Source organism: Malaclemys terrapin, chromosome 3, assembly GCF_027887155.1.
Source record: "Malaclemys terrapin pileata isolate rMalTer1 chromosome 3, rMalTer1.hap1, whole genome shotgun sequence".
NCBI lineage: Eukaryota > Metazoa > Chordata > Testudines > Emydidae > Malaclemys > Malaclemys terrapin.
The window spans coordinates 160,980,122-160,999,483 of record NC_071507.1 but is presented as its reverse complement, the minus strand read 5'-3'; the positions used below and the strand labels follow the sequence as shown (position 1 = coordinate 160,999,483).

General features: G+C 43.9%; 1 protein-coding gene across 1 annotated transcript; it reads left to right on the top strand.

Annotated features, from left to right (window-relative positions):
• The first annotated feature begins 740 nt into the window (after nt 1-740).
• BAG2 (BAG cochaperone 2) lies at nt 741-18,431 on the top strand. The gene is made up of 3 exons (XM_054024502.1): nt 741-957; nt 13,541-13,650; nt 16,307-18,431. The coding sequence occupies exons 1-3, from the start codon at nt 821-823 to the stop codon at nt 16,705-16,707; spliced, it is 648 nt and encodes a 215-aa protein (XP_053880477.1). The 5' UTR covers nt 741-820; the 3' UTR covers nt 16,708-18,431.
• Nucleotides 18,432-19,362: the final 931 nt, after the last annotated feature.

Here is a 19,362-nt window from a genome sequence, read left to right as displayed (position 1 = left end):
CTCAAGTCAGTGGGTGGGAGCTCGAGCCACTTTTGTGTTGTATTGTTGGAAAGGAACCCCTAGATACTGAACCCTGCCCTTGTTACTACCCTCTCTGACTGACAGAAGGGTTACAAATTTGAAAAAAATTGCTTGAGCCCCAGCACCTCTTTCATTGTAAATTAAGCACTGGTCTGCCCCACTCTCTCTGCTGCAGAAGCAGCAGCAAGGCGAAGCTATATCTGCCCTCCCCATAGTGCATTGCTGAGTCAGAGCTCATCCCCTGGAGTGAGTCTCTGCCTGGTCACAAGAGCAGGGAGTGGGATTATCCTCTGTCACCCAGGGGGTAGAGTTATTCCAGGGGGACAATGGATGAATCCCTCTAGCAGGGTACCTGCCCTGTGCTTCTACAGGAGGCCGCGTGGAGAGTCTGTCACTTTCCCCAGCAGAATGAGTCTGCCCCATGGCGGGGGAGTGGTGCTATGTGCCATACCCCTGCCAGGCCCCACAGGGTGTGGATGCGGTGGAGGGGCGACTCCGAGTCTGTGTCTCCCATCCCCCTGGCAGGGAGCACTCAGGCAACCCCCATGAGGTGACTGGCTAGCTGTTCACATCACTGGGGTGTGAGGGGCGAGTCTCTGCCACATCTCCCCGTGGGGGGGCGGGGAGGGCGAGTCTCCGCCCCATCCCTGTGAGGGGTTGCCCCAGTGGGGCAGGCGCGGGGGGCAGGCGGCGGCCGGTTTCCTCCTCCGGCGCTGCGCGGGGTCTGCTCTGGGGGGAGCGGGAGGCGGAGTCGCAGCCGCCGCAGCCGCAGCCCCGGCTCCTCAGGCCCGGGAGCGCCATGGCCCAGGCCAGGATCAGCGCTAAGGCCAGCGAGGGACAGCCGGCGGGGCAGCTCCGCGGGCGCTTCTTCCGCTCCACCTCCATGGCCGACTGCTCCAGCCGCCTGCTGCAGAACCTGGACCAGCTGGAGCTCAGGTACGGCGCGGCTGCGCTCGGGGGTCTGGCAGTGCAGAGGGGGTTGGGGGCGCCTGCTAGTGGTGCGGCAGGGTATGTGGGGGGAGGTGTCCTGGTGCGGCAGGGTATGTGGGGGGCGTCCTGGTAGTGCGGCAGGGTATTTGGGAGGGGGGGGGAAGGCGTCCTGCTAGTGCGCAGGGCATTTTTGGAGCGGTCTTGGTAATGCGGCAGTAGGGACTGTTGAAGTGTGTTTCTGCAATTGGAGAAGAACCTGGCTAGACATGTGCTCAGCCAGCGGTGTGTGTGTGTGCGCGCGCGCACTGGAAGCCTTAGCAGGTTGATGCTGTTGCTGATTTCTTCTCTCCCATCTGTGCGTCTATTCCTGCACCGGACTTGAATGAAAAAGAAGTTTGCTGCTGCTGCTGCTGGGATTTAAACAGGCTGTGAGTGAAGAGCACAGCTGCTTCCACTGAAGTGCTGGGAGGGGCTGGGGACGGGGAGGTCTGGGGGAAAGACCTATATATAGTTTCCAGGCTCATAGAGGTAGGAAGACACAGTTGTCATTAGAGATCCTGTGTTCACACTTCTTACTGAACACAGCCTATTTGAATGTTGAAGGGTTAGGCAGCAGGGGAGCTGTTTGCTTTATAAGGGGAGCTCCATTTTCCTTAGAGAATCATGTTTCACAGAAGGTACAATAATCCAGTGGTGCCAGGATGCCACTTCAGGTTTAAGTAGGAGGGGGCAAGTTTAACTGATTGCAGGGGCTGGTTAGGCACCAGAAAACTCTAGGATTGTGGTTTTTTGTTTGTTTGTTTGTTTTGTTTTGTTTTTAAAATAATTTAGAAAGTAGCTGTCAGGAGCACAGTATCTAATTCCTATGTAAAGAAAAAAATATACAAACACTAGTTAAAGCCATATTTTAAATGTATATGTACAGCAAGATATTCCCAATCCTGGAGGTATCAGTTTTGGAACCTTAACAAAGATATCAGAAACATAAGTTTGATACTTTGTACACTAGCTTTAGTGGAGAGAAATAAAAATAAGTAGCATCTGCTTAAAATCTGTGTACTTTGTCTAACAGACACACTCTGTGTTGCTGCCATTATCTACTCTATTTTAGTCAATTGTTGTTCACTCCACTAAAAACATATTTACTTGAACATATGTGATTAATTTTTTTTCTCTTTATTTTGGCATATATGTTCATAGGCACTGACTCCGTGGGGCTCTGGCGTGCAGGAGGCTGTGGGGGAGGAGCGACGCGGTGCGCTCGGGGGAGGTGGCAGAATGGGGCGGGAAGAGGTGGAGCAGGGGTGGGAAGAGGCAGGGCGGGTTATGGTCTTAAGGGAAGGGGTGGAGTGGGGGCGGGGCCTGAGGCAGAGCCGGGGGTCGAGCATCCCCCTGGCACAGTGGAAAGTCGGCGCCTGTGTATATGTTTACCAGTCACAATCATATATGTGACCCACTAACATTTGGCTCTATCATTACTCTTAGGATCAGACTTGGAACTGCATTTATTTTCTTATGAACTTCGTTATTTTATGGATATAACTAAAATACAATTTGAAAATAAGTGACCATCTGCACAGTGTCTAAAGTTATATGTTTAGCTAATTGTTTTTAAACTGGCAAAGCTAAGGTGAGTACAAGCTAAATTTACGTTCTAGAAGGATACTATTATTTGATTGCACCATTTTAAATAAAGAATGACAAAGCACAATATGGTAATAAAAGTAATAAAGCTAATTACTGCACCAAGACAAGTTAGGTATTTTAGAACTCACTATTCAAATAATTAAATTTAAGCATAAGAGAGAAATAAAATTATAAAATTCACAGGCCAGTCAAAAAACTAAAATAACAGTACTGCAATCCTTAATGAATGTTGAAAGAATAATATTACAGAGATTATATGTGCATTTCAATGGAAGTACCAAGAAGTAACATCAACAATAATAATACAAGAATGTGTGAAGGGGAACGTGTATGTGAGTGCACTGTCGCTTTAAGTCAAACACTTAGGAGCCTGAAGGCTTGTTCAGTTCATCCCTAGCTCAGTGGAGACTGGGTACATGGGTGGGAAGATGGGGACACCTTGACACCAGGGCCAGCTCTAGCTTTTTTGGTGCCCCAAGCAGCAAAAAAAAGTGCCGCCCCCCGAGGCCCCCCGCCGAGCGCCGTGCAATCCCCCGCCGAGCGCTGCCGGAACCCCCCCCCAGAGCACCACCCTCCTGCACCGCCCCCCCCGCTGAGCGCTGGAACCCCCCCCCGAGCCCCGTGCTGCCCCCCCCGCCGAGCTCCGCGCCGCCGGAACTCCCCCCCCAGCGCCGAGCCCCGTGCTGCCCCCCCGCCGAGCTCTGTGCCGCCGGAACCCCCCCCGAGCGCCGAGCCCCGTGCTGCCCCCCCACCCGCCGAGCTCCACGCTGCCGGAACCCCCCCCTCGAGCGCCGAGCCCCGTGCTGCCCCCCCCCGCCGAGCTCCGCGCCACCAGAGCCCGCTGAGCGCCGCTGGAACCTCCTCCCCCCCGCCGAGCGCCGTGCCGTGCCGCCGGAGCGCCCGCCCCCCACAGAATGCCGCGCCGCGCTCCCCCCGCTGCCCCTTACCAGGTGCCGCCCCAAGCATGTGCTTGGGTGCCTGGTGCCTGGAGCCGGCCCTGCTTGACACCAGTCTCTGCCCACCTCTGTGCAGAAGATCAGGAGGCAGCTCCCAGTCCTGAGTAGTTTGGCCAATGGCGGCTCTATTGAACAATCCCAATCTTTTCAGTCTCTTCAAATGAGTTTTTCCACATCCCTAAAGCCCCTCTAATTTTGCAGTATTCTTTTTTGAGATGGGGTGATCAGAACAGCACACAGTATTCTAAATGAGGGTGTACCATTGATTTATATGATGACATTATAATATATTTTCCCTGTTGTTCTTCATCCCATTTTTTATGCATATAACAGCTTGTTAGCTTTTTTGACTACAACTGCACATTGAGCAGAGGTTTTCGTTTAGCTGTCCACAATGATTACCAGGTCCTTTTCTTTAGTTAATCCAGTTAAAAGAGAACTGAACAAGGGTAGGCATAGTTCATGTTTTTGCCTCCAATGTACATTACTTCACAATTTGTTTTAGTTGTAGTAATTTTAGGTGGTGGTGTAACTACAGGCGTGAAAAGTGTCAGACAGAAATAGTTTTCAACTGATTTCTTTCCTCGGCCTCCCCCTAGGGTGACCAGACAGCAAGTGTGAAAAATCGGGACGGGGGTAGTGGGTAATAGGAGCCTATACAAGAAAAAGACCCAAGTATCGGGACTGTCCCTATAAAATTGGGACATCTGGTCACCCTACCTCCTCCATCCCCAAAGACAGTGCCCTGCTGTGATATCAGTTTCCTTATCTTCCCTCCCCCCTTCAAGAAAATCTATTCCACAAATGAAACTGTTCACTACTTCATCTTTCCTTACAATTTAGGGATTATCCCCCCTCCCACCAATCTGTCAGACTAGCAGGGTTTCTGCATACAAGAGTAGTCAGTGGATTAAAAAAAAAAAAGTCACTGCCTTAAAGAATGAAGTGCTGCTTCTAGACAGCAACACCAGCAATCTTTCTTTGAATGAGTGTTAGTGTGGCAGGGGAGTGTAATTTAATATACATCATACCGCAGCGAGCGAAATAAAACTTCTATTTGTTGGATTATTCTTGGTAATATAAATGGCGAAATGCAGTTGAATACAGTACTAACCTACCATTCTCACTGAAGTGATGGCATTGGGGACACAGAACTATAAAACTATTAGCTTAATCATATAATTCTTAACCCATAACTAGTTTTCCCACATTTATTCCAACCCCAGTTCTGAGGGTATGCTTCTAAAGTAAAAGCTAGTAAATCTGAGATAAAGGGGAGAGGATATGTTGGAATTGGGCTCCATTGGTAGAAGTCATTTAGATGTGCTAGCTTGGCCTTCAAGGAATTGTTCCACCCAGAAAATTGGATATTTATTTCTACAGACCTGGAGCTTTTCCATTGCCATGACTTCCTTTTCCTCCAAAAAAGCTCATCTGCATCTATATATAGGTCATGGTATTCTGGTGGCCATAACTAAGTGAATTCAGAGCTCTCTAAATACTTGTATTGCAAGTATATTTTTAATATAAAGTCAGACTCACATTCCCTACAGTACTCTATTGCTTCCCTTAAAGTGTGTCTCTGTCCTGCTGAAACTACAGGGGAACTTTTTTTCTTAAATAGGTGTTTATTAAGTAGGGTACCTGAGAACAGAAACACAGAGATGCTAAATAGTTCATCATATTAAATTGCAAAAGCTTCACTTTGTGTTGCTGCATTGTGTTTATCACGGTTTCAAAAGAGGCTGCACAGTGAAACACACAAAACCTATCAACAATTACTAACCAATTTAAAAGCTTACATATAACTTTGCTGCATAACCTTTATATATGAGCAATTCAAATAAGTCAAAATGCTTTAAAATACAGATAGGTGTTACAACTCCAGTAAAAAAGCAAGTGTCAAATTACTCATCTGGAAACAAAAGTGCTGACTGGCCTATCTGTTCCATGGGGGAAAGTTGTGGTCAGATAAGTGGCATGTAGTAGAGCAGGGGTGGGCAAATTACGGGCTGGGGGCCGCATCTGGCCCTTCAGACATTTAATTTGGCCCTCAAGCTCCCGCCAGGGAGCGGGGTCGCGGGCTTGCCGGCTTGCCCTGCTCTGCGTGTGCTGTGGCTCCCGGAAGCAGTGGCATGTCCCCCGTCTAGCCGCGCCTCCGCATAGGAGCCAGAGGGGGGACATGCCACTGCTTCCAGGAGCTGCTTGAGGTAAACGCTGCCCAAATCCTTCACCCTTGACCCCCTCCTGTGCCCCAACTCCCTGACCCAGCCCTGATTCCCTTCCCGCTCTCCGAACCCCTCAGTCCCAGCCCAGAGCACTCTCAACCCTCATGCTCAGCCCCATCTCAGAGCCCGCACCCCCAGCCAGAACCCCCACCCCAACCCCCTGCCCCAGACTGGAGCCCCCTCCTGCACCCTGAACTCCTCATTTCTGGCCCCACCTCACAGCCCACATCCCCAGCCTTAGCCAACACCCCCTTCCGCACCCCAGTCCCCAATTTTGTGAGCATTCATGGCCTGCCATACAATTTCCATACCCAGATGTGGCCCTCGGACCAAAAAGTTTGGCCACCCCTGTACTAGAGGAAGACACTGCACTTGCTTTCAATCACTTGTAGGCCAAGTAAAAAGCAGAAATAAGGAGAACTGGGTTTTTTATGTAGTGTTCTTAATTGATATTCTAAACAATGAATAAATTGGAAGTCAGAGTGCAAGATACAGAAAGAAAAACATATCACCGTTGTAGCTAGGAGAATTTTTCTTGAAGTTATTAATCAACATCAAAGCCCAAACACATATGTACCTGTTTGACATTACACATGTGGGACTATTCACGTGCATAAATTTTTAACAAGTGCATAAGTATTTGCAGGATCGGGGGCCCAAGTTACCTTGCTGAAAATACTAGCAGGATATGGGGGAACAATGGGTGAAATTCAGAATAAAATCCATGACTTCTCAAACAAGAGAATACAAAATGAAACACTTGACATCAGATGGTAGTGAAGTGAAGTGTTTTGACTCAGCTCTCTGAAAAACTAACTGGTATATAATATATGGAGATATACCTATCTCATAGAGCTGGAAGGGACCTCAAAAGGTCATTGAGTCCAGCCCCCTGCCTTCACTAGCAGGACCAAGTACTGATTTTTGCTCCAGATCCCTAAGTGGCCCCCTCAAGGGCTGAACTCACAACCCAGGTTTGGCAGGCCAATGCTCAAACCACTGAGCTATCCCTACCCCCAAACTAGTGCTCTAGGTGAGGTTTGAACTCACAACTTCAGCATCACTCCACACAGCACTGCTCTATAAGTACTGTGCACTAACCCATTGCAGCACTGGAGCCCATGAATTATTTATTTATTTATTTATTTATTTATTGTTTTGTGAGCTTTCTCTTTTCCTTGTCCTCTCTCTTTCTTCCCAATACTTGGCTCTTGAATCCCTGAGCCACTAAATCTATAGGTATTATTGCAATCTAAATAATGTACTTACATTTTAATTTACATTCTGTAGTGTTGTGAAAAACTGATATTTGAATAAGTGATAAATGATCATGGAATATACAAGTAAGTGGAATAATATGATTGTGTGTGTGTGTGTGTATATATATATATATATGATATTCCAGATGTACACAGCTAAGTATGCTAGAAAGATTTCTTTCGTATTGGCCCTGGTTACATGTAAGATTGAGGACCCTCCCACTTGCAAGCAGTCCTTTTCTCCATCCTTCTGTCTCCCTTTTTGAACCTCTTTCCCAGACACATTCACGCCCTTCTCTTCCAAGTTGAGTATGAAAGTCGGTGCACTTGTTACGTAAGTTGAGATGCTGCTATTTCCACTGCATTGAAGAAATTAGCTGTTCCTTGTGTTCAAATGAATTTTCACAGGTTTTGATGTCCCGTTCTTTCACTAATGCAGGATGGGAATTTCATCATAAAAAGTACAGGGAGCCAAGTGAATTTTTAATCCATTTAATATGTTCTATGTTAGTTTTATGTTTGCAGTGTTGTTGTAGCAGTTTTGGTCCCAGGATATTTGAGAGAGAAGATGTGTAAGGTAATATCTTCTTCAGGTCAGAAAAGTTCTGTGTAGCTCAAAAGCTTGTCTCTTTCATCAACAGAAGTTGGTCCAATAGAAGTTATTATCTCACCCACCTTGTGTCTCATATTAATTTTATATTGTTTTAGTTCTTTTTTAATCAAAATGTTGTGTGGAACCAAATCAAGTGCCTTAAAGAAGTCTAAGTATATTATGTCAACACTATTACCTGTATCAACCAAACTTGTAATCTCATTAAAAAAAATATTGTTAGTTTGACAGGATCTATTTTCCATAAACCCATGTTGATTTGCATTAATTACATTACCCTCCTTTAATTCTTTATTAATCAAGTCCCATATATTCTTTCTTAAACAATTCCCGTATCAACAGTTCCATTATCTTGTCCAGAATCGATGTAAGACTGACAGGTCTGTACTTAATTGTGCCATTCCAGATTAATAGCTCTGGAGACTGAAGTCCTCCGTTTATCTAAAGAATAAATGCATGACCAGCAACAGCAGTGTACCATGTTGAATATCACAACATGTCTCAATCCTGACCCCAAGAGGTCACCTCTCGGGCGAGAGGGCCATGAATTACTCTGCAGGGCCATGCATTCCTTGCACTTTGCAGATAATGCAACAACAACAACAAAAAATCTCGCTGACAAGTGCCACTTTGTGGCGATGCAACATATTGTAGTAGACACAAATGTCTAGAGTAGCCACCGAACAGCAATTATTGCAAATAAAATAATTCTTAATTCTGGTTATCAGATTTTACATAAGATATTAACACTTATCAAGGCATTACTTTTTAAAGGGCATTTTTATCAACTGCATATTACGAGATGTTTATATTTATCCTCAAAAAGAACAGGAGTACTTGTGGCACCTTAGAGACTAACAAATTTATTAGAGCATAAGCTTTCGTGTACTACAGCCCACTTCAGAAGTGCCACAAGTACTCCTGTTCTTTTTGCAGATACAGACTAACACGGCTGCTACTCTGAAACCTATATTTATCCTGTTGCTCCACAAAATCTTGCTAAACTAAGCTGTCAGCTTCTAATCACATAACAATCACTCAGTATTTTAAAAGGTAACAGAGGGTCCTGTGGCACCTTTAAGACTAACAGAAGTATTGGGAGCATAAGCTTTCGTGGGTAAGAACCTCACTTCTTGCATCTGAAGAAGTGAGGTTCTTACCCACGAAAGCTTATGCTTCCAATACTTCTGTTAGTCCTAAAGGTGCCACAGGACCCTCTGTTACTTTTTACAGATTCAGACTAACACGGCTACCCCTCTGATACTTGTCAGTATTTTAAGGAAGTGGTATTTTAAAAATCCTCTTTAGAATTATACTGATTCAAGATGCATCTCTGTAATGCAGTTCACTATTTTTCAATGTCAGATGGTAGGACCTGATCCAAAACCCACTGACATAATTGAAAAGGATCCCATTGACTTTGATGGAATTGGATCAGGCCCTTATTGAGTGTGTTGAATCAATGTATGCGTGCAATTGAATTACTATAAAAATAATCTGTTAAAAACTCCAGATTTCTTAATTTTAGTTTCAAGTTTCCAAGGGGAATAACGGTGAAGGGATACTTTTTTTAAAAAATTCTGAAAAATACTTTAACCAATGTTTTTTAAAAAAAGGCATAGTTATTTAATATAATCATTAAAACAGCCTCGCAAAAGTGCCATAAAAATGTAACCAACTCAGATAAAAAATCAATTCACCTGCTTTATTACTATCTTTATTATTATAATGAAAATGAGTCACTTTACAATACTTTCCTCATCCCTCCAAAAATCCACGCCTTTGTCAAGAATTTGTATTAAATTATTTTCCCCTCACTAGTTACAATAAGTATGTCTTAAACGTAAGCTTTCACTTACAATTATTAGGCTTGTATCTAAATATTTCTGCATTTTCATCGTAGCAGGATTATTTTATAATTGTTCCTCTTAAGAGTGAAAAAAAATCTAAATGAATTTTGCTTATTCCTTTATCTAAGCTTCCTTTTTTCCACCCATCTTTTGCTCTCAACTCATTTTCTGGCTGAAATCTTTTGGGGCAGTGATGTTAGATGCATGTTTATCTCCGAGCCTACCATAAATGCCTTCATCTTGGAATTCGCTGTACAGGAGACTTAAAAAAATAAAGTGTTTGTTTAATACCATCACCAGTTTCCACACTGTATTGGATACAAATAGACAATCCCTGCCCTGAAGAGCTTACAGTTCTCCCAGTGTATACTCACATAGGGGTGCTGGAACAATTTGTATAGGGGAGGTGCTGAGTGCCTTTGAGCAAAACTGTAAACCCTGTATATGATGAAACCCACTTCAAGCCAGAGGGTGCAGCAGCACCCCTAGTTCCAGCCCCTATGTACTCCCATCCAGATCGAATTCATCAGCTGCACAGTGGTCCTGGGAATAATGTTGAAAAATTGCTTTTTTTGAGTAAGCTTCTTTTGATAGACAGTATCATAGTCCTGCCTCCCTCCCCCAAACACACACACAACCTAGCTTTCATTTAGAAAGATGTAAAAAGAGTGATTCGTAGATCATCTTCTAGTACTATGACAGGTTTATCAAGACAAATATATTTAGATGTCTTGTGTGTTAGAAAAGTTGTACTGTTTTAACTAAACTTAAATTTAAAATTGATTAAATGCAGATCAAACCCTTTTTGAGCAAAGGTTAAACCAATTTAAATGTATCTGCATTAGGGGTTGTACTGATTTAACTCAATTTTAAATCACTTGAGTTAAATCAGTGTAACTTTAACTGCAGACACATATGAATAGTGAATAGTGATCACCATCTTGTGGCTACGATCTGTAATGCTCTAGAGTACAAAGTATTTTGACTGCCTGGTGGATTCCATCAGAAAGAGAGAATGAGCCATGTTCTGACTGCGCTTGGTACTATATTTAATGAACACTGGGATAGATGAGAAAAATTTGTCAGTAAAATTACAACTAAAGGTTGATTAAAAATCAGCAGTAGGACTGGAATGCCACAAATGTATAGCAGTTAAGACAATGTAGTGGTGTACTTTTAGTACAATGCTCTGCAACCTCAGAGATGTAAGGCCAGGAAACATCAGGGATTTAATTTCATAGCTGAAGTTCCTAGACTGGGAGATCTGTAGAAATAGTGTATTTGATCTCTCTTGGAAAGGCATGTATCATGTTGCTATTAAGTAATCCTCCCAGCATCCTCTCCCCGGGCATTGTCTGCCTTTAGTTGAAAGGGTGAGTTGAAATGAAGTTAGGCTCAAGAGTAGTGTGGGAATATACATGGGAGGCCATTTTAATCCCCCCACCCAATAAAAAAATCAGAACAAATAAAAACTTAGACTTGGAGGGAAAGAAGACAGAAAAATTACAGCCACATGTTTGTGCACAATGGACTATGTAAAGGAAATTTGGTCAAGATATTATTGGAACCTGAATGGATACTCAGTGCCATGAAGCAAAATCTATCTTTCCACCTTTGCCACCTTTGGTTGAGATGGAAGAATTAGAAATAGAAAGCAGTTACATAAGGGGGAAAGTAAAAGAACCTGTCCCTATTGTACTTGTGTGGTCATTTATGCAGAGCTAGGTGGCACAAGCAATCCTCCCCCTTTGTTGTATTCTATCATAAATTACTTTGTATTTATTTTCCAGGGGATAGGAAATTTTTTAGGTAAAAATATTAATGGTATTGGCACTCTGGTTGTAACTAATATCCAAGTGAACGTCAGAGAGAATAGATCACATTTTTTCACCATGTTTAATAAACATTTCAGGATAGGTGGATTCTCTTGGTTTTTACAGAGAGTTTCATAGACACTATGAAACAGACCTCAATTTGGGAATTGTCTAAAGTTTCTGCATTATCGATTGGAAGAGTCTAGAACTGTCAACAGACTCATGTAATGGTCATCATATGACAGGTGGGGGAACTGGGAAAACAGAGTTTGTATCATTATTGCACAATCCTAGCAGCCAGTTAAATCTCAGCAAACCCTCTACTCCAGTGGTGGGCAGTCTGAGGGCCGCACACGGCCCGTCAGGGTAATCTGCTGGTAGCCTCCAGACAGTTTGTTTACGTTTGTACTGCCGCCCGCAGCTCCCAGTGGCCGTGGTTCGCCGTTCCCGGCCAATAGTATATACAGGAAGCGGCACAGGCAGGGACAGGGACATGCTATCCGCCGCTTCCTGCAGCTCCCATTGGCCGGGAACGGCGAACTGCGGCCTGGGAGCTGCGGGCAGCTGTGCAAATGTAAACAAACTGTCTGGCGGCCACTAGCGGATAACCCTGATGGGCCGCAGGTTGCCCTCTACTGCTCTTAACCATGACATTAATATTACTCAGGCAAGTGCAGAAACTGGAGGATTGAGCGTTGAAAAGTTTATCTTTTGGCACTAATCTCCAGTGCTAATGATTTTCCTACTGTGCATTTTCTGTCTATTTGTGGCGTTCCTCAATTACTTTAATCAATTCCAAACCCCTAACCTTCAGGGCATGGTGAAGGAATGGGAAATTAACTGAAGGATTGAAACCCAGGTTTCCAGTATAGTATTTCCAAATCTGAAGGCCAGATCAAGCTCTCTAGTACACAGCAAAAGGGGGAGGGGAGAATAAAGGAGCACAAATAATGGCCAGATGTGACTAAACATAGAGCGCAGAGAGCAAAGCTTATATGACATGCTCGTCCCCCAAATAGAAGGATGTTACACATTTTGTGTGTAGTATGATGAATGGGATCAGAGAAAGAGGGTCAGGTTTCTGGAGGAACCTAGTTTGCTGCATTACCTGGAGTTTAGGAATGTGAGTTGTTGCCTAAACTGCTACTGGACAAATACAGGCTTCTATACATTTCCTACAACTGCTTGCCTTCTGCATCACCGACTGCTATGGAAACAGTGATTGTGGAGGCAGTGTGTAGAGCTGGCGTGCAAACACTCAGTGCAGCATGCTCACCTATTAAAGTGTGTTATCCAGAAGGCAATTTCATCTACAGTTAATACCAAGCTGAACAGCATTAACTTTGGCTCTATAGTTTCTTTCTCCTTTTTGAGAGGGGTGAGGGGTTGGTTGGTGTATTTCTGTAGCTGAGATACCAAGGGCTACATTATTCATGAGAGTGCCATGCTATGATTGACAGTGACTCCACATGGATGCCCTGAGAACTGCGGAGGATCCAAGATGCCCCAGGAATCCTTATGTTCCATGCAGCTGCTAACTCCTTATCCCCTTAGTACCCTGGGATTTCTGCACAGGAAATTGCAGAGAGTTTGCTAGCTTTTCTTAGGGTTGCAACTTTGGTTGGATGAATTCCTGGAGATTTCATCACATGACATAATCTTTAAAGATTAATCTTTAATTCCTGGAGACTCCAGGACAATCCTGGAGGGTTGGCAATCCTAGCTTTTCTCTTAGCACATTTTTACATAGAAGGACTTGATGGTCCTTTTATCATGTCTACACTGTGATAAAATACATGTGGTTTCAACTCTCAGAGCACAGGTTAGCTGATTTGGGGTCAGGCTGGAGGGCTAAAAATTGCAGTGTGGACATTTGGGCTCAGGCTGGAGCCCAGGTTCTGAGACCCTCCCGCATCGCAGACCTCAGATCTTCGGCTCCAGCACATGCCTGCGTATCTACACTGCAATTTTACAGCCCAAGCCTGAGTCAACTGACTGACGCTAGCAGTGGGTGTGCTGTGGGTCTTTTATCACGGTATAGGTGTACCTGATATTGCCCTGAATTGGCAGTCATGTCACTTGTCTGACAACACTGCAGTGTTGCTAAAACTAACTGACAGGGCAGACTGAAAAAAACAAAGAAACACTGAGAGCATGTTATGTGGCTGAAGTGACTTTATTATATATAGATTTTTTTTTCTTCTGCTTGGTTCAACTTTACTCAGGGTTGAAGCCTTGCGTGATGCAGCCTCTGCTATGGAACAAGAAAAAGAAACCCTGCTAGAAATGATCCACAATATACAGAACAGCCAAGATATGAGGCACATCAGTGAAGGTGAGAGTCTGCCTTTTCCTAGATTCTCATTTGAAACTTGTTTTGGAGAAATCAGTGGATACAATCCTAAATTACAGTTAGTGTATGTGTTTTACATGCAGCTCAGTTGAACTATTTGAAAGTGGTGAGGGAAAAGAATAAATGTAAGTCTGTTTGAGGTAATGTAGTGTTAGATGGATCCTGTTACCTTAGTAGCCTTTTACACCTGACTATTCAAATTCAGATCCTAGTTCAGTATAGGGGACTGCTGTAAGCATTATTGCATATGTGAAAATTACCCTTTTGTCATGCCCAGCCCATCACCTCCTTTTCAAAGTCAGGGTCAGCTCACCTGTGCTCCTGGTGGGGGAGGACTTTATTTAGACATATGGAAACTGATGGACACAATTGAGTTTCAGTTGTCTCTAAAGGGGAGAATTGGCCTATTAGGCAGTCGTATTTATCCTTTCTGCTCTTACAGAGATTTCTTAGCAGCCTCTTCCTATATGTAATCCTCACAGGTTACCTTGATATTCAGGTGACCATCCATTGGATGAATGGGACTTTGCCCACTATGTTTATTAAAAGCCAAGCAGGGAAGTATTCTATTAATCATTGGTTACAATCTGTACTGTCCCCCAATAGCAGAAAGGGTACTAGCTTCTGTCAAACACGCAGTTCTTAAGCAGACAGCTAAAGAAACAAGTCTCTTGCCAGTGGTGATCTTGCTGATTTCGCCCTGTTTTTAACCATCCTCTTTTGTGTAATAGTATCAAGAAGGTTGTGACACAGCAAGGCTGATATCATCTGGACATCGTCCTTTGGTTTCCTGGTTACTTTAATTTTATTTGTTTTTTGACAAAATATGGCATGGAAACTGTACTAGATGCTCACTCATACAATGGGTGTGTGTGCCTATTAGTAAAAAACAAAGTAAAGTAAGATATTTTTGGTGCTAGCAGTGTTCCCCATTATAAGTACAGGGAATACCTTCTCAAACTTGAAATATGCTGTATTCCATTAGAAGAAAATATTTCATCTGCTTCCACTGTAGCCATAAGGAAAAGTCAGGTGTCCAAAGACTTCTGAAAAATCTAAATAGCAGCTGATGAGGTGATGTTATCTAACTAACAGACACTAATTGGGGCAGACTGGCTGGCTCATTAGTGGTATCATTCTTTTTATTGAAAGATTGCAGAGGGTGATGCTGAGTAAGGGCTTGTCTACACTTACAGCACTGCATTGGTGCAGCTATAGTGCTTAGTGAAGATGCTACCTATACCGACGGGAGAGCTTCTCCTGTCCACGTGGATACTCCACCTCCCCGAGATGCAGCAGCTATGTCGACGGGAGAAGCCCTCCCGTCGACATAATGCTGTCTACACTAGGAACTTATGTAGGTATAACTACGTCACTCAGGAATGTTGATTTTCCATACTCCTGAGCAACGTAGTTATGCTGACATAAATTCCTTGTGTAGACCAAGCCTCAGTTATTTATCTGCCCTGATAAATCTCTCATGTAGGGTTCCACAAGGATCTATTATGTTATCCCTGTGAGCAGTGCTCTAAAAATACAGTTCACGCAGCCAGTGGAAGGTCAAATCATAGCCCCTTCCTGGCATTTCATTTTATGCCACAGGGGAGGGATAGTTCAGTGGTTTGAGCATTGGCCTCCTAAACCCAAGGTTATGAGTTCAGTCCTTGAGAGGGCCATTTGGGGATTTAGTGCGGGATTGGTCCTGCTTTGAGCAGGGGGTTGGACTAGATGACCTCCTGAGGTCCCTTCCAACCCTGATATTCTGTGATTAACAAACATTAATAAGTTAAGAAACCAATCTACCCCTTCTCTCCATGCTTAGTTGCACTACTGCATAGCATGCAAGAACTAATGCAACAAGTCCAATAAGGTGCTCCTTATCCAGTCTTATTTTATGTAGCAAAATACTTATTTAATTTTTTTTTGTAGCTCTGCTAGAAGTTTATGTAGATGCTGTGACTGTAGTGGCTTAGTTCATATGTTTTCCTATCATGAAGAAAAAGAAGCACTGAAGTGTAATTCAGCTCAGGAAATGACTGTGAAAGTGGTATACTCTTATTCAGATAGGACTCTGAACAAAAGCAGTATATTGCCTAATTGCAGTAATGCATAACCTTTTACTGTTTTTTTTTACTGCTGTTTGCACTGCAGAGCCAACACAACTAATATTAAGAAGCAGGATTCTATTCCATTTTGTGCATCATCAACAGACTTGTCTAATAAGGTCCAGGCAGTTATATGCATGCAAGCCAGCTGAAAGAATGAGCTTGGCCAGGTGTCAGAGGGTCCAATTTAGCATGCAGTACCATTATTATTGGAGATAATGCACGAGATGGAGGAACTGAGTTTGACTCTCAAGGACTGGTAGAAAGACTGGTAGTTAGATTGTACCTGTAAATGGAGTACATTTGGTGTAACATTGAGACACAAATTTAGGACTCCTTCATTTTTACAGTCACTGTTCAAAATAGAATCACCAATTAAACTTTATGATCTACTTTAAAAATATTTTTATCGCAAACTAACAGCAGAGATGTGTATATACCACATACACTAGGGAAATTTGATTGTATGTGTAAAGCTGTTCATACCTAAAAGGGCTAGTTTGTAAATCAGAACATTTTATTTTAAAATTTAGGTGAAAGAGAAGAACTTTGCCTGACTGCCAGTCGTCTGATGGGCCGAACCCTCACTGTTGAGGTTTCTGTAGAAACAATACGAAACCCACAGCAGCAGGAATCCCTTTTGCACGCCACAAGGATGATTGATGAAGTAGTCAATAAACTCCTTGATGATCTGGAAGATTCCAAAAGCCGTTTAATGTCACTTTATGGTGCATGCACATCTGAGGTACCATCTGGACCCATTGATCAGAAATTTCAGTCTGTTGTAATTGGATGCGCTATTGAAGATCAAAAGAAAATCAAAAGGAGACTAGAGACTCTGCTTAGAAATATAGAAAACTCTGAAAAGTCAATCATGCTGTTAGAACATCCAAAATCAACTGTCCAACAGCTTTGCAACAATGAACAGGATTAAAGTAGTGCTAGGTATTTGGGCAGATCAAAGTTAAATCTCCATAAAGAATGCACGGAATGCAAAGAAAAATGTTACTTTTTAGCTCTAAACTAATAATACTTTAGAGTGCTGGGTGCAATTATTAAATAAATCCTGATAGCACTGCCTTAGGTATCAGAAAGAACATAAATATTTTCTTTCACAATGAAGATGTGATCTAAGAATGCTATCAGGTTTGCTCCTCTAGACTTAAACTTTATTGGTACTGCTGCTGCAAATTGTAATTAATGTATTTCTGCTGCACTCTTAAAGCTAGTCAGAATCTAATTTTTTTCTCTTCTCAAGTTTTTGAAAACTTAAGCTGTTGTCATGTACTAAGATTTCACCTAGCACATTTTTTTCTCTTTGGTGAATACTCTGTATGAAACAGACTTTTGGGAAAAAGACAAGTCACGCAATAAACAAGAACAAGAAGTTGATATGCCACACTCCATTTTCAGGAATGAGTAACTTTGTTAGTTACTTGGCACTGTAGCTCAAGATGCTTTACAGAAAATGATAAGAATTGACCCCATTTAACAGACAGTGTGGTAACATAACTCGCACAAGGTCACACAGCAGGCTGGGAATAGAACCCAGGTCTTCTGACTAAGGGCAGGTCTTCACTACCTGCCGGATCGGCGGGTAGAGATCGATCTATCAGGGATCGATTTATCGTGTCTCATCTAGACACGGATAAATCGATCCCTGAATGCGCTCCCCGTTGACTCTGGAACTCCAGCTCGCGAGAGGTGGAAGCAGAGTTGACGGGGGAGCGGCAGCAGTCGACTCACCGCCATCCTCACGGCCAGGTAAGTCGACCTAAGATATGCCGACTTCAGCTATGCTTTTTGCGTAGCTGAGGTTGCATATCTTAGGTCGACCCCCCGCCTCCTCCCCCAGTGTAGACCAGAGCTAACAGTTCCGTGCTCTGTCCACTGGATGCTGCTGCCTTCTAGCCTGTTTATTAACTAATGCTCAGTTTGGGGCTGCTGTGGGCTAATGATTTCAGAGTAACTTACAAGTGGAGTTACGCAGAACTGCTTTCATGTTCTGCAAATCAAAGATACTTTTTTTCCTGTTAATCCTCTACAAAGCAAAACAAAGTAAAACAGCTGGATCCACAAACATTTTAAAATGGATTATATTCAGTTCTGGTATAAGCAGATGCTGCTCTCATTAAAGTCAATGTAAATTGCTCCTGCTCATGCCAAAGTGGAGGTTAGCCCGTTTCCCTCAAATATCTTTTTCATGTTCAACACTGGTATTTGTTATAAAAGCAAAAGCTTTTATAGATCTTCCTATTTGTACACCATGTTTCATAATGTCAAACACTGGGTGAAGTTGATTATTAAATGAAATTTTAATATAACAAGAAAAATCAAATGCTTCAAGGAGTGTTTGTTAAATGCATTCATTCTGAAGTTTGAGTGAAGCAATAGTTCAGTAAGACGCACTAAACCTACTGCTAATGATGGTCTGCAGCACCTAGGTTTGTTCCCAAAACTTCCATTTACAGATAAGTTAACATAATTAATCTGTTTTATGCACTGGGGTTGTAATGTTTGTAATGCATTCGGTATTTGATTTTTTTTAAAATGTCCATCAGCAAAGACATATGTAACAGGGCTTGTAAAATATTCAATAACATCTCTGTAGCACTAGTTTGAGGTGATGAATGAAATAAAGAACTAAGTTCCATTGTAACCCCACTTATTGGTATAATACACAGTTTGTGGTTTTGCTCACAAGGACAGTGACCTTATCACTAATGGTAAGATTTTGTAATGGAAGTCATGGATTCCATCACTACCATTATCCTCTTCAGCTTCAGCCCCATGCCTGGGGCAGTGGGGCCAAAGCTATCAGAGTCTGGAGGCTGCAGGGGGCCCCTGGGGCTCTCAGCTGCTGCAGGCAGCTGGGGTCCCAGAGCTCTCAGCCGCCGGCGGGGGACGGGAGTTCTCACTCCCTCGGACTCCTTAGCTCCTAGCCACCATGGGCGGTGGCCCTGCTGCTATCAGCCAGGACAGGTGGGCAGCAGGGGCCCTGCTGCTGTGAGCTGGGGCTGGCGGCGGGAGGCCTGCAGCTCTGAGAGCCGTGGCAGGCAGCAGAGCCCGCAGCTCTTAGCCACTGCCAGCAGTGCTGCTATCAGCTGAGGCAGGAGGCGGGCTCCTTGCTGTTAGCCAGGGTGGGCAGCGGGAACCCCGCTCTTATCTGCCACCTGTGGCACACCCTGCTGCTCTTGTCTGCAGCTGCTGCATGGGCCCTGCAGTTCTTAGTTGCTGCGGGTGGAGGGGGCAGGAGCTGCAAGGTCACTGCTAGAGGAGTTGTCAGCCAGCTGCCCAGCAGGTGGGAGTTGTCTGCTCTCTTGGGGGTGGGGGACTAAGGCTGGCAGGCCCATGGAGTCGGGGCTCAGGGAGGGAGCACCTCCTGACACACCGTCCAGTCTGTGGGTCAGACTTTCCTGCCTAGCGGTGGCTCTGCCCCCAGAGAGGTCACAGGCACCTTCTCTCAGGGTCGACTCCTTAGTTTCTCTTTGGCCCAGGGAGTCTAACCAGGGCCCTGAGCAATGTGGAATTTCACAAAAAAGAGCCATGCATTTCCTACAAGAAGGGGTTACAGCAATTTATTTGAAGT

What these genes read in the sequence shown, in the direction of transcription:
- BAG2 (XM_054024502.1), top strand. Translation starts at nt 821, where the DNA reads ATGGCCCAGGCCAGGATCAGCGCTAAGGCCAGCGAGGGACAGCCGGCG. An exon ending in CTGGACCAGCTGGAGCTCAG is followed by an intron (nt 958 to 13,540) that starts GTACGGCGCGGC and finishes AACTTTACTCAG; the next exon opens with GGTTGAAGCCTTGCGTGATG. An exon ending in TATGAGGCACATCAGTGAAG is followed by an intron (nt 13,651 to 16,306) that starts GTGAGAGTCTGC and finishes TTTAAAATTTAG; the next exon opens with GTGAAAGAGAAGAACTTTGC.